The sequence below is a fragment of the Centrocercus urophasianus genome, unplaced genomic scaffold, assembly GCF_019232065.1.
Source record: "Centrocercus urophasianus isolate 14NV4802_14NV808 unplaced genomic scaffold, USGS_Curo_1.0 seq_16, whole genome shotgun sequence".
NCBI classification, from domain to species: Eukaryota; Metazoa; Chordata; class Aves; order Galliformes; family Phasianidae; genus Centrocercus; species Centrocercus urophasianus.
Window position 1 is genome coordinate 31,773,006 of NW_024884711.1, and position 15,900 is coordinate 31,788,905.

The 15,900-nt window shown below is 37.7% G+C and overlaps 1 protein-coding gene across 1 annotated transcript in view; it reads left to right on the forward strand.

Moving 5' to 3' along the window:
- Positions 1 to 2,924: 2,924 nt before the first annotated feature.
- The window catches only part of LOC122159502 (myosin-IIIa-like), a 34,145-nt gene continuing 21,169 nt past the window's right edge, over positions 2,925 to 15,900 (forward strand). The window contains exons 1-2 of the mRNA XM_042817163.1: positions 2,925 to 3,092; positions 6,377 to 6,511. Coding sequence (XP_042673097.1) covers positions 2,925 to 3,092; positions 6,377 to 6,511 — 303 coding nt within the window. The remainder of the gene's footprint in view (positions 3,093 to 6,376; positions 6,512 to 15,900) is intronic.

Consider the following 15,900-nt stretch of genomic DNA (forward strand, 5'->3'; position numbering starts at 1 on the left):
GTCTCTCTCTAAGCACGCACTTTCCCCCCAGGCATTTTCAGGGATTTTTATGGAGGCTTGAGACTTTATTCCAAGCACAGATGTTTGGATTACATCATAAGCTGTTTTCAAAGAAAGTTTTTAATAGTGGGCAGTTTGATAAATCACTCTGTTATTGGAATATCCAGATATATTCCAGAGATGGTCCTATTTATTGCTGACATATGAAATTATATCACTATCAACTGTTGCAACTTCACTGAGATGTAATAAAACATTGTTCATTCTGTTCAAGAACAGAACACTCAAAATCATTCTATTGAATATATTTTTAATAACAGAAGTGGAAGCTGAACAATTTATCTGCAGGTGCTTGTTTACTGTAACTTATTCAAGTTGTGATTTTTTTTTTTTTTTTTGAAGCTGCAAATCAAAAGACAAGGGATTATGCTGAGTAATTCTTTTTGAATTATTGAACACTGTCAGTTATTGAATGTGCCATTGGTAAGTATGTTGTGGCTTTTCTTGAGACAAGAAAAGGTGTAACTGGTCTGATTTGTGGAGGAAAATGCCAGCGCATGACAGTGCCTCCAGCAGCATTTGCTGGTAGCTGATAACGCGTGCAGGGCCATATTTCCGCAGCCCTCTAACAGTTCTCCTTGTAGCCATCTCTGCTGCCAACAGGCACTCTGTCTGGGGAGCCAGTTTCAGCTGCATCCTGTCAATGTATAGGGGATTAATGAAGGCTGGCTGTTTTGAATGTGCCCTTTGTTGTGACACGTGTGGAAGAAGGCACCTTTGATTAAGGGTGTGTTTTGAAGTTCAGGGTATCAGAGTTCCACACATTGGCTCTGGCACCAGCTAGACGTGATCCTTAATTCCTGCATCTTCAGCACTAATTCCTGAAAGGCAAGAAATGACTTTTCCTTTTCCAACTTCTGTGTTTGTCCTGTGAACTGCCTGGATTGGGGGTGCATGCTGTGTGTTCTTGCAAAACAGTAGGGCCTAAATTCTGATGTAAAACTATGTGTTCTGTAAAAAATATCTTGAGTGCAATTGACTTGCATGTGTTGGTTCTTGTGAAGGTACCCATTTATTGCTCTCCACCTTTTTCCCCCCCAAAAAAATCCAAATGTGGTTTGAATATTTAGTGAAACCTAAGGCAGGCAGTTGACTTTATTCTAAAAAGTAAAAACCAGACAGAAGTTGAAATAAAACTTCTTTGTTTTCTGGGAAAGAGATCGGTTTAGCTGGAAATGGTGGAGCTTTCAGGGCATGGATAAATAATAGGCGTGAGGTAGAAAGGTAATACTTTAGAAAGAGACTGGAGTCAACCTCCGGAATGGGTTTTGCTTATTGGAATCCCGGGGAAAGTATGGACAGGAGGAACGAGAAAATCTTAAATCTGAAGTAGGAATTTGGGGATTTGCATGTTAGCTCTCCAACTCTTCATCCTTTGCCATTGCTCTGACACTTACCTGGATTTGTGTTAAGGGACATTTTGTTATGAGAGATAAAAGCAGGTCACTTTGCTCCTACAACCCTTGAAATCAAGGTGCTGGGCAAGGGTCACAGTGCTCAGTGTGCTACAGAGTTCTACAGGCTTCCTGATGTTAAGGGTGTATTACTCCACTTTGCTTCATGAGCTGGTATAGAGGTTGGTAATAGTCAAATGTATTGAAAAGAAGGGGGGGGGAAAGAAAGGGGGTAAAGGGGAGAGGAGTAGAACCTGTCTTCTGCATGATTAGCAAGCTAATCAGCCAAGGGTAGAAGAATGGGAAGAATCCTGAACCTGAAGTTCCCCAGGAGACCAAGAAAACTTGTCTGAGTTTGCGATATGCCAGTATGCATATGGGGTAATTTAAAGACCTGGTACAACATATGTTTGTGCAGCAGTCCATTTCAACTGCCTCTGGGGGGGGAGAGGGGGCTATGTTCCGCATTTATAGTGCAGTGATATGGTTACATGAATAAGCAGATGAATAAAGAAGGATGTCTGGTATGCTGGCAGCAACAGATGAAGTTGAAATTGAAGGTGTTGACTTCATTGTCAAAAAAAGTAGAGTATAGCAGAATTGCTTTGTGTATAAATTTTTGTTGTTGACTTGAAAAATCCCCAAATAATTGCACTGTTACAATACTTGTAAAACAAGTTACAAAATTCTAGAAATAATTATATGAAGATGATTCTCCCTTACTCAGTAAGGCTTGAGTCTCCTATTTTCTGCCTCTTTTGTTCTAATGGTCTTGGCTCTAATGCTGGGAATATGAGAACATCATTTTTAATACGTGTGTACTGGGTTAACTCGTAAAGGTGGGGGTTTCTTTTTGTTTGGTTGTTTTGATTTGGTTTTTAACTCTGTAGGTGTTGTATAGTAGGTATAAAAGCATGTGGTAATGAATTGTATCCACCACTGACTAGGGCATAGGTGTAATGTTTCCTGTACAGTATGTAAAATAGGTGTCAGGAGTGCACATCAATAAGTGCATTTTCCATCACTCTGAATGCTTGCTTGTCAGAAGACCATAACATTGTGGAAAGATCTACTGCTGTTTGGCTTTGTGAGTTCTGTACAAAAATTCAGGAGTCCAGAGGATTTTATGTAACCGTAGCAGTGAGCTTGATTCCCACTGCCCTGCCCTTCAGAAAAATTCCACAATGACACTTAAGCTTTCTCATAACAAAACTAATAGTGACTTCACTGAAGCCTCAAATTAATACAGAAGACCACTTGAATTTCCTTTTATTTGGTACTGTATCGAAAACCTGTATTAAGTGCAGCTTTTCTTGTTTCTTATTCAGTACATGCATACTTTGTGTAAAATCATTTCTAGTGTTTGAATCTGAAATATGTATTTCATTTCTTATTTGTAGGAAATTGTGAATGATCATTTATTCACTGAATTTGGAAATTTCCCCTTTTTTCTAGGAGTCATCAGTTGAGATGCTTCCATTGACTGGGAAAACAATAATATTTGATAGTTTTCCTGACCCCTCAGATACCTGGGAAATAATTGAGACTATTGGCAAAGGAACTTACGGAAAAGTTTTCAAGGTATTAAATAAGAAAAATGGCAGCAAAGCAGCAGTCAAAATCTTGGATCCTGTTCATGTAAGTTACTTAAATTGCTTGGGTTTTTTTCCTTACCTGGAAGGAAGTTAGGAGTCCTAGCTTCTTGTACTTCTGATTGTGTTCCTTTTCCTCTCTTCTGCACACTGTGAAAGTTACACATCTTTAAGTACCTTAGATGTCCCTTCAGACATCAATTTTGAGTCTGTGCTTTCAGCTTGGTGACATGCTAGGAGTGACATTTTAAAAAATAAAACTGCGTACTTCATTATTGTTATTGTTGGTTCTGCATTTTCAGAATGTGTCAGATTATGTATATATCACAGCAGGATCTATCTTCTCATACAGAAAATGTGAAGGCAGTAGCTCCTGCACAGACAGCGTGGTTTTGTATTGCGTAGCTGATGTTTGGGCGGCAGATAAATGTTCTGTAGGAAGAATGTTAGTAGCCGGGTTCATAAAGGTGGATTTGTCAACTTCAGCGGCACAGCATGTGGTGTGGGATCTTTCTTGAGAATGCCAACCTGCAAAAGGACAAGGAGCTGTTCCTTTTCCAGGCGGCTCCTCTGAGCTTATCTTTTGCACTTTCAAGATATTGTTACAGTTTCTATCAGGATGGTAGGTCTCAGGTGGCAGATGTTGCTCTGTGGTTTGTTCTGAATCTGCAATGTGAATACAAGCTACAGACTGCCTAGCAGCAAGAACTGTAGCAGTAAGAGACCGTTTCTCCTTGTAACTGCATTCTGGCTCTGTGACCTATATCTTATGCTTACACATGAGGCAAGTGCTTCCATTACACAATTCTCTGGGCAACTGAAGAAGAGCACATCATGCTGTGTGAAACACAGCAGTTTTGGAGCTGTACAGCCACACAAGGTTCTGTCTACCCCTACATATCAATGTCAGAATAATGTTACTGTGGCCTTTAAGTCCATAAAAGGATTGTAAAATTTACTGTCATGCTTTATCATTTTATTTCCTGATGATCTGCTTCAGATGAGTATGCTTTCAAAGAAGCAAAAGGAGGCTCATCTCAGTGCAATACCATCTACCTCTCCTCAAGTAAACAAAATAACCTTGCAAAGGCTAAACAAATGGACCTTGGTAAATTCAAATGCATTGGAAGCTCTCAGACTTCCCATAAACAGAGAATGTCCAACTGGAAGCACTGAAAACATTTTTTCAGCACGTTGTAATATGTAATATTATTCAGATCTACTTCTATTAGAATTATAGTTTTGCTGTAAAACTAGATTTCAGTTCTATCAAATTTTCTCGTGGATTTTTTTGTTACCTAGAATTAAGGGTGTTTTTCAGTGTGAGCTGAGGGTACTGTTACATAGAGGAGAGCCAGTAATGCATCAAAGTGCAGGACTTGAACTTTTGACTTATGCTATTCTTAGCATAAGAAGAATATATTTCTTCCTTTTCCCCCTCCTATTTACAGGAGGTCTGAAGTAGTTGCTGTACCTCCATGTTAGTACTAAAATGGCAATCCACTGTTTCAACAGTGAAAGGTATAAACAAGTCCTTTTTGTTTAAACTGAAAGTATTATTAATGGCTGCAGAGGGAGCCATTGCAATGAAGAAAAAGGTACTTTATTTATTTTCTTTAAATATTACAACTTTTTCTTTAAAGACAATTTCAGAGTAGTGCAGCATAAGAATTGAACTGAAGAATAGAGCAGAAAAAAGTGCTTTTATATTACTAAGCTTAACTTATATTTCCAAACTGAATTAAGAAATGATGTTATCATAGGTGACAAACTCCATGTTCAGTCCTTAGAGCTTTCTGATTTCTTTATGTTGAATAACAGCTCAGATTTTTGAAAGTGAAGTAACAAAGTGAGGGTGCTGAGATGATAATGTATGAAGATGGAACTGAGAACAATCTTAGTCTTGTCCTTAAGGCTATAAGAAAGAGCTGTTGTACATTAAGATGCTTAGCTGTTATTTTACATCTAATCTTACACAAAATTATTCTTTGCCATTTCTAGAAGAGTCACTCCCTTTGGTTATGCAGGTAAATATGTTAAATTTAACAAAATATATCAATTTCTGTTATTTCATAAAATGCAGAGGAAGATTTTTCTTTTTAGTATGCACAGAAATATTCTATTAATTTCATTCTCTCCACTTCTCCTCATAATGGTAAGAGTCTCGTAAAATCTGAGTACCCCTCAGGAGTCAAATCTCTATTGATTCCTTTTTTTAAATTGACTGTGTTCTATGTTATGCAGGTGGGAAAATTCATGTAATCTTTTTTTTTTTTTTTTGAAAGAGGAGAAAAATTCTGCTGCTTTTCAGCTGCTCCAGTTTTAAAAAAAAAAAAAAAGCTCCTCCTTGTGAGAAGACTTAATCTTGTAATCCCAATATGGAAGTTTATAGCCTAATTCCTGAAGATCCTGGTGACAGTCTGAGACTTTATAAAAAAAAAAAATAAAAAAAATTGCCAAAGGCTAATGTGAGGAACTTGGATTTAGTGTTGGAAAGTCCCACGTAGGAAACAAGTGTGCTGATGCCTCCTAAGAACAGGTGTGTTTGGTTGAGATAAATGAGAAGAACTGTCATTCACTAGGACTACAAAGTATCCATTTGGTGGTGGTGAGGAAGTTGAGAGAAGTTTTTGGCTTTTTGTTGATAGGAAATACTTCATTTGGGTAGTGGAGTTCACAGGTAGCCTTCCTCTACAATTTGTCATCTATTTATATTTGTGTGTAAATAGCAAATTGTATTAAAAGTAAATTAATTTTGGGAACAGGTATGCAACAACATTTGTTCAAGTTTTAAACTGTATGGGAGGAAAATGACTTGAGCTGTTTTGCCACTAAACTGTGGCACAGATAGACTGCATATATTCTGAGTATGAGTAAAACAATACGATAGTATCTCTCAGTGAGCTCTTTCAGTGCATAGGTGGCTTGTGTTGTTCAGTCCCCAGTGACTGGGGGTAGCCTAGAGATTGGGGGAGTAACTGGTGATTGCCCAAGGCATCTGCATGCTCTCCTGAAAACTTGCCAGCCTGCATCAGCACACCTGTGGGCTGTACTGGCTTCACCTTGAAATGCTCTTTGCCTCTTCTTCTGAGGGCTCCTCTGTCATGCCCCATATGTTTGTTATTTGAAATAACTGAAGACCAAGGAAAAAATATAACTTGTATTGAGAAAACACAACCAAGCTTTGTAGACTTTCAGGTGGTATATCAATACTTACATGGTTTTTTCTTTGCGCTATTTCAAACTCAATTTGAATAGCCTGGAAGTCTTACCTTTCTTTTTTTTGACAGATATGATTTTCTGCTTTGTATTTCTCATTTGTGACACTAGGATATTGATGAAGAAATTGAAGCTGAGTACAACATTTTGAAAGCTCTCTCTGATCATCCCAATGTAGTCAAATTCTATGGCATGTACTACAAGAAAGATGTGAAAAATGGAGACCAGCTTTGGCTTGTTCTTGAGGTAAATATTTTTTTAATATAGTTTTCTTCAAGTGAGTATTCCCACATTGAATATGAGCTCAGTGAACTAGATGAAAGTTGTTCGTTGTCTTTCCTTAGTGGTTGCATGTGAAGTGATGAATAGTGGTCTTGTGAGTGTTGATGAATTAATGATCTCCCCCAGTTTCAGCATTCTTTTAATGTATGGCATATTTATACTAATAGTGTTATGTCTTCAAAATAAGTTTATAAGCGCTAATAGGACTTGATAAGATTTGCTATGACCTTTCTTTGCTGAAAAGCATGTTGTGGAAATATTATTTGTTTAAATATGACTAAGGTGTGATGTAACAATTCATTATAGTGGTTACTTTAATTTTGTTCTAAATAAATGTTAGAAATGAATTACAGGTTGTTTTTTTGTTCACACAGATGCTTAAGTAGATAAATAAGGCAAGTGAACTAAGGCAGTAATCTGTTGCCAAATATTGTTGAAAATGGAATGAGAGTATGACCAGGCCTGTAATTTGTTTCCATCTTTAGGTCTTTAATTTTGACTAATCTAGGAGCAAAGAGGTTGATCATTATTGTTTTCATAGGTTCACTGGAGTCTATTCTGCAAAAACTTTCTCTTTACTGATGTTTGATCAGTGTTTGGCAAGGTTGAATTGGAAAAATTTGTTGTATTTTATAATGTCAGTTAAATGTATACATAGCTCCTGCCAAATACTTCATGTTCTCTAATTCTGAAAATGCCTAATTTCTAAAGCTTTTCCAAATTCTTCTAACTTGGATTGAGAAAATGTTTTTGAGATAATTTTTTATCATTTCCAATGCAAACTATTAGGTTTGACTTTGAAAAGAAGTCAGCTCTTTGGAAAATCTGGCTTCTTTTGTGTCTGCTGGGCATTTGAAACTCCATCTGTGAAACTTCTGTCCTGCAAAGGATGGATACCAAATAGCCATTATAGAACAATCACTATATATGTGAAGAAACTGTTAAGTGTTTATATCTGAACTTTTATATTTTGCCTGGATTTTTATTAATAATGTGAAAGACATAAGCTACATCTGGAGTACAAGTTCTGTTTTTATTCTCTGCATGCCATGCTGTGTGTAAGTGCCAGTATATGGGGTATGTGGGGTAATCTTGGATGCCTTCTGTCACTGCACACATAGATCCATGAGTGTAATGGATTTCAGTTGATGTGTTAAAGCTTATAAAAATTGTTGTCTTGAATTTATACGCATTTTTTTGAAAGACGACAATTAATCTTTAGCTTGCAGATGCTTCTGTTTCTATTGGAGGAGTGTGTGGAGGTTGTATTTGCTTTTGAAGTGTATGAAATATAGGGGGAGGGGGGCAAAAACCGCAGCTCTCAAAAGCATGTTCCATGCTACATATCTACAGCCCATATGGAAAGATAGCTCTCAGATTTCTTTTCTCCCAATTCTGTCTTAAATGTTATTTATATGAACTGTACTGACGTTTTTAGTACAACAGTCATGTAAAATTGTCACCACAGTGTGTAAGTGTTACCATATTGCTGCATGTACATTTGAATTGTATGGAAGTCCTTTTAGCCTCTAGCCTGTCTCTGAGATCAGCTATAGATATCTATAGAATAATATGGGACAAGACACATCTATAGCAGTATTCCTTATGAGGTATAGGAGACTTCTATGAAATGTCTTCCTACTGTTTAGCAACTTAGAGTTTTGAATTTTTTCTGAACTGAAGATATTATTTCTGTTCAGGTGGGAGGTTACTGTAGAGAAAGGCTCTTCATATAGGGAGCTATATGTCTATTTCTGAAGCCCAAATAATTGGCCTAATCTTTCTGCCAAGGATTAAACATTTCTGATGTGATGAAATGGAAATAAAGTAGTACAGCTGTGCACAGGAAGGTTATTTTCATGGAGGTCTGCTTGATCACCGTGAAATTAGTCTGGAAGAATTCAGTGGGTGATTCTCTGTAGTTGTTTGATATTGCACTTATAATCATAGAATCACCAAGTATAACTGCCCACCTGCCACTAAACCATGTCCCTTAGTTCAACACCTAAATGCTTGAACACTTCTAGGGATGGTGACTCTGTAAAGGGTTCTTGTGAGATTATCAGTCTCAAATATTTGAATTCTCATAAAATCATGATGTTAGTCACAATGGAAAAGACTTTGGGTGTGTTTATGACAAAATTATTCCTGTTCTGGTGTGAAGTATCCCACATCTTCCATCTCTGCTTTCCAAGATGAATTTATCCTTACTTGAGTCATTACCTATTGAATCTGCGCTCTCAAATTCCAGGACAAGATAGCTGAATATTGAAGTTTTAACTAAAATTGTCACTTCTGTTTGCTGCTCACTGTAAGGCCTTCAGTGAGGCAAAGATCTCAATGGAGAGGCAGTGGATGTTCACAATACAGGTTGAAGGTGTGCCTTCTGACTGGGAATAATTGGGCTGGCTGTCAAGAAGTATTTAATTTCCATTAAATGTAGTTAGGACCTGATCTGTTGATTTAGGTGTCTGACGTTTTCTGCCTATAGAAAATAAAACTAGTCGCTTCAAAATGATAGGAAAGATCTGTTAGAGTAATTCTGGGTAAGCACAGTATTTTGACCTAACTTCCTTGCTTAATAATTACCTCATAGCAAGCATCTTAATAGGAAGTATTTCTAATTTGAAGTGAAATTCCTCATTTTCTTTTAACCATTTGGATTTTATTTTCTTTGTATTTCTGTCTCTGTTCTGATGTGCAGATTACTTAAATGATCTCAAAAACCATTTTGAAGTTGCAGTGTAGTGAGTGGGAAATAAGCTTCTGAGAGAGTAGGAACTGTTGCTGTTTTAAAAAAAAAAAACACCTTATTTATCAATATTGTTTTTTCTAACAAAGTACCAAAAAAGAGTCAATTTCCTACTTTGATATAACCTTTCAGTTTGTATCTAATTAGTTATAAAACTTCCATAATGATTACTTGGGAAAGTAATGTTGAACAACCTTTCATGACAACACTTTTTGTAGCAGTCATGCTGGTACAGGATTAATAGAAGAAGAAAGTTGTGTTAAGACAAATGCTACACAGTGAGGACCTGAATTTGAGAGTGGTATAGAATTTTAAATAAATAATTAAATTAAAGGAAAACTAATATGCAAGAGCTTTTAATATAATTAGTGGGGGTGTTGGTAACAAAGGAACCTAACTTGCTCAATTCAACATATTTAAGGGAACACCTACAAGGATGACTGAGTGAAACCCATCTCTATGAATATCAGTAGTTTTGAGTTGCAGTTCAGTAATGCCCTTCTCTCTATAGCCTGCACGTAGTATGAACGTCTGCCCCTGTGAGGGTGCTCTTCTAGTCAATTAGCAATAAAGAATATTTTCTTTATTGTAAGAGATGATTGTCAGTTTTTTAAGCCTTGTCATGTGTTTCTGAAGAGACAGGTAGAAGAATTTGGCTTATTGAGTCTGTGTTGAAAAGAAACCACTTAAGCATTATACTTAGAATGAATCAGCCTAGCAGTGTCATGTCAGTTGGCATCAACAAAGTGACACAGCTAAGGCAGGGCATACCATAATGCATTTCTTCCATTCTGGATGTTAGTTAGAAAGGGACCAGACCTAAGATAATTGGGAATTATCTGATGGAAGATAGAGGCAGAGAGGTTAGATCATATTGCATCTTATAGATGAACGTGCAGGCCTTGATCAGTTGGGGAGAACAATTAGCATAGCCTTTACCTGAAATATACTACAAAGAACAACCCAGGAAACACTGGTTGGAGGCTGAAAGTACAACAGCAGGAGAAATAGTAGGTATTGCATGGCTTTTATTTGCTTTCTTCAGTAAGAAGCCAAGAACCACCATGTAGCTATTTTGTAGTTTGTTTCCTACACAGATGAGGCAGGAACTCCAAGAAACATCTCAGTTTGTTTTCAAAAGTTAAATAGCTATGCTTGTCCTGTTTGACATATATTTGGGTTTGTGAATGTCATAAACTATTGTATTTTACTGTTCTTAGTATGCTTTTATAATTAGGAACTAGGATTTTTGTGATTTTAAAAAAGGACATTTTGATTTGAAACAACCTCATAGGGGAGAATGTGGGTGAAGTGACTTCTCACCCCAAAATAGAGCTTTTTATATTATCAAAGCATTTTTTAGGAACTTCTTTTCTGGTTCCAATGTAATCTTAAGCAGAGAAATCATGTGAAGTTGTGGAATAGTTTGTACAGAGCCTGTTTCTCTAAAGAAGTACGTTTGCTTTTTCCGTTCCCTCAGCACTTGAAGTAGGGAAATAAAAGAATAAAAGAATCCTGATTTCTGGTGAGGTGGACGAAAAATACCAAGGGATTACAGAATTACCCATTTGGTAGTGATGAACTTCAAGAAAGACTGTCCAGGCATTCTTTTTAGGTGTTTTGCTTCTCCTAGTATGTGCATCTTAAGAATTGGCTTATCTTAAGAATATTTGCAAAGCTCTGCTGAGTTCAGCTAACAGTCCATGGAGCACAGCATGAGACTGTACAATTTCAGCAGTCCGTTTCCTTCATGCTGTCTAGCAACCTTGTTATTTTAAGGATGCCCCAGTCCTGTTTAGTATCCATATATGAGCACACTAAACCTGACAATGATACTATCAATGCTATACAGTCTCCTCTTAGAGCATGTAATGTTATTATCTACTTATTACTACAGATAATATTCCACATACTAGAACACGTTGTTCACAACATTATGAGAACATTTAAAAATCAAAATATTTTTGAATGTACAGTAAGAAGTTTAGAATCCTGTTCCTCTGAGGACTGCTTTGTGACCTCAATCAGCTGCATGTGTTTGTCAGCATTGCAGCAGGAACTTACTAAGGAGGACTTGAGGGTAGCAATGTGGCATTCTGGTTGCTATCGCTGTTCTTTCAAAGCAGAAGAGAAAATATGACATGCATACAGTTAGTCAACAATGGATATCAGCCTTGTGAGGATAGGAGCAGCTCTGTTACTGCCTAAAGAAGGTATTAGGACTGCTATGGTTCTTGACAGTAAGAGCAACTAGCGCCTATCTGATGTGATTGAGAAGAGGCAGCCAGCATGAGGGTTCAAGAGAAGAATGACATGGTCAAAGAGACCTTATTAAGGGTAAGAAGTCTCCAGAGCCTTCAGAAAGGTGTTGCAGTAACTCCTGGATAAAATAAAGGAAGCTGAGCAGTGAAGCTGTTGTCATGCCTGTAGCCTTAAGTGAATCCTCTGTGCTGTCACACTCTTGAATTTGGTGTTTGGAGAGAGACATTTAGCAATTCTGATGCTTCCTAATGCTGACTGTCGTCACAGAGAGAGCCCTAGCAATCATGAAATATGTATAAAACTTCCTTGCAACTCCATAAATGAGCAGTGACAGCATGATTTACATATGTGTCTGATGGAGAAAAAGGAGCATAATTAACGCTCAAATCTTGTGGCTTAGTTTTGGATCCTTCACTGACCTACTTTGTGTGGTAATTTCTCATGTTGCCTTTTAGATACTGCATGTATAACTCGCTGAAGTGTATACTTATTAAAAAAAAAAGATCCTCTTTTCTGCTATATGATGTTCAGAGTATGGTTATGCATCTAAAGAAGTAACACTCAGCAGTTCCAGGGTTGCACTGGGGAAGGAAGGTGTTTTTCAACTGGAGAGTCAAGCTACTAATAGTATAATATGAAGTTGCAGTGAGGTTTGCTACAAAAGAAGGGCAACCACTACCCGAAGTAAGGTCTAGGTATGAGTGGGTATGTTGGCTGAGATAGTCAGATGCAAAGTATCAACTTCTACAGTCGGGACAATGGTAGCAATGTGTTATGAAATGGAAGTATCTTTCCTATCCCAGTGTGCTGAAAGAGAGGTAGAAAGATATCTGGATACTTCTTCCATGTTGTGTGGCTCAATGTGTGGGAGGCTGAGTGATGTAAAACATGGAGATGTAAGAACTAGAGGGGGGAAAAAAAGACTTGTCAACTATTGCTTCTGCCAAAGCAGGCTGGGAACCGAGCAGGGTGGTTTAGAGCAAGGCTGGTATTTCTGCTCATCTCCTTCTGTGCTTTTCAGTACTGTAAGTATCCTGATGGCTGATAGGTGTTTTTCTCTCCATTAGCATAATTTCTTTCACTTTCCAGCTAATGGCATTGGCACCCTTCATTGTACCTCTCAGTGTGTGGAAGAAGGGAAAAAGGAAATGCAGTCATGGCAAAGTGGCTTTTGCTTCTTTTTCAAGATCAAAGTTGCCTGGCTACAACTGTCATTTGATGCATCAAGGTTTTAGTAAATACTCGTATTTTCTTCTACAAAATGAGGTTTTTTTGTTTTTTTTTTTACATTGTAGTTTGCCTAGTCCATGTCTTTCAGGCAGCTGTTAAGCATATATTGTGACCCATGTTGCTGAGGAATATAGCATACACAAAAAGCTGAGTATGATAAAGCTCTAACAACATTGTCACCAGGCTGCAAGGGAAAAAAGATGTTTATTATACTGCTCTGTAGTTAAATAGCACGTGAATACTTTGCATCCCTTGTTTGAATACTTAACATCACTTTTTCATTTTATACATCTTACTTTTGAGATTATTTTATGAAAATCCAAATTGAATTTGTGTACCTATTGGTTGAATGTCAGATTACCAAGCTTCCTAGCTCCCCTAAGCTTTGGTTGCAGTTAGCATCAATCATTATAAGACCTTCTGGAGTGAGTGGTGTTTTTTTTTTTTTTTTTGTTTGTTTGTTTGTTTTGGTTTTTTTTTTTTTTTAGACATCTGTGGCTTAAACTCAAGCGTGATAGTGTAATTTTGCTGTTCCTGCCCTCAATTCATTGGGTTCTTTTCTAAAGTGTGTGACGAGAACAAGCGGACTTGTCTGCAGGGAGGGAGCCTTTTGCTCTGTGTCTTTGTCAGGCAGAGAAGGGCTGGGGACTGCAGAATTTGGGAGAAGAACACTACAGCTTTGAGACAGGAGCTGGGATGTGATGGAAGCAGACAGTCAGGTATCAGTGCTGCTGAAAACAACATTGCTGTGGGCTCTGAAAAGGATGTCAGTTGCAGCTCAGAAAATGCTGACTTAGCTGAAGCCAAACCATGGAAGCCAAGACCTGCCTTGAAAAAAGTTCTGATTTCAAAGAAGTTTCTCACAAAATTCTCTGTATGTCTTGGTATGTTCTGCTTAATATTCTTGTTCCTTTAGGGTCCCATCACAGTTGCTGAGTTGCCATAGCTTCTTTTGCCCTCACTGGAGGGAGGCAGGCACCTCCAGAGAGCAGTTAAGCTGACCTGTCCTGCACTCTGAGTGGAGAGGAATAGCCTTTAGGATGCGTGTTTCAGCTTAGCTCCTTTTGTGAAAAGCCTGGAGACAAGGCCCATTGCTTTGATCTGTGCTTCCCTAAACTTATTCTCAAACTCAATAGGGATGATTTCTATTGCAGTCACTTAAATTGCAGTGAATTATACTAAATTATTGTCTTCATCTAGGAACGCAGTCATGAAATTAATTGTGTAGTATGGACATGATAGTACTTGGAATTACTGTCCAAATCCTGCATTGTGCAGAAATGAAGCTACAAAAGAGGAAGATGCTTTGAAACATTCTGTAATGGGTAAAGGCTGAACAAAAGCAGTGTACTTCTGAGCAGGAAATAGAAAATGTGAGGTGCGTGCTGTTAACACAGCCCACCCTGTCTGGTGACTAGGCTTTGTTTTTCAGAGCCTTCATTAAGTTTGTAGCAGTCAGTAGAAATAGTTACGTTGATGTTACTGATCTCCAACTTAGGACCTGCTTTTTCTTCCTAGTCGAATGTTTTTGCATCCTGAATATTATTTTTACCACCGCTTCTTGTGCAATAAAATAAATAGCAACAAAATGATTATTTATGCTAAGGTTTTTGTAGCACAATATTCTATCTTGGTAAACTGCCTTTTGTATTTGTTTAGAAAGTCCCAGACTCTCTACTGACCATTGCCTAGATGATATTTAAGGTCCCTTTCAACCCAAGCCATTCTATAGTTCTGTGTTCTAACTGAGGAAAAAGGAGAGACTCTGGAGACCATCACTGCATGAGATGGAATCAGCAAACTTTTCCTCTAGGCTAAAAGCCAAGCCTAAGAAAGTCAGAAACAGCAAGTACCCGTGAGGCAGTGACTAACAGCCCCGAAGGTGCTAGATGATGTAAAAGAGCAACATTACATATAGCGTGTGGTCTGTGATCACTGAAGCTAAATAACAACTCAGGAAAGATGTCTGCTTCAGTGATACGTTTCATTCATGCTAAATTGAAAGCAATCAATGTTACGTAAAAGCCTAGGGTGGTGTTATGGTTTGTTTTGATTATGGGTTATCTTGTAATATTCTTAGAAAAACAATAGAGGCCACAGCACATATCTTTCCTTTATTTGATGTGAAGTTAAGAATATGCTCTACAGAAAGGAGCAGCATGCTAAGCCACTTGGCCCATTGAAGAAAATGATTTAGAGAAGGGTTCTTGTTTAGACTTATGTAGGTACTTGTGATTGGCTTTATATGCTGCTGGTGGAATGAGCATTTTGGCTGCAGACATTTGTAGAGATACATAAGAGAATGGGAATTCTGGTCATGACTGTGTGTCAGTCATTGTTGAGACATGCAGTCCATCATCTTGGAGACAAGGCAAAGAAAGGAATACAGGAAGCAGCTGTATCAGGTTGAATCTGCTCTGATAGAGAAGTTCTATTTAGAGAAGTGGACAAAAGAAATTTAAGTGGAGAAAAAAAACTCTAAAATAGTTGTGTTCACTTTTGTGAGGAAAGAAAGGATACTGTGAGGACAGTAAGGATAGCAGGCTTTTGAAAAGACTGTTTCACCAAGCTTGGGGAACTGGTAGGTAGGTAGCTGTGCTTAGGAAAATGGCATGCAGTTGGCAGTTACTAAAAGAATTATTGAATGCGCAGTAGCAAATTAGCTGATGTGGGAAGAAAATCGAAGCACAGTAGGAGAGCAGTAAGAATTAATCAGCATTTATTTCTTCTAGCCTTTCAGAAAGCCTTCCTAAAAGAGAAACAAAAATACACAACTGAGGTACAAGCATTTAACTGAGCTTAGAAAGATTGTGGTATGGCAAGGACAAGACTGTGCTAAGACACATCAAAGACACATCAAATGTGTTTACGCAGTGAAGAAAATACTAATCTCAGGAAATACTGAACAGTCGTCTTAATGTTGGTACCTAAAATGATTCCAGAACCGAACAGCAGAAACCAGTGTTGAAATACCTAGAACCCAGTAGCATAATAAAGGTGGCCAACTTGGATTGGGCCACAATTCACGTTAATAAAATTTCTAACAAAATAACTGGTGTTGGAAGGGAAAAGCAGTAGATGTCATTGTGTTTTTGTAAGAGTTGATGTG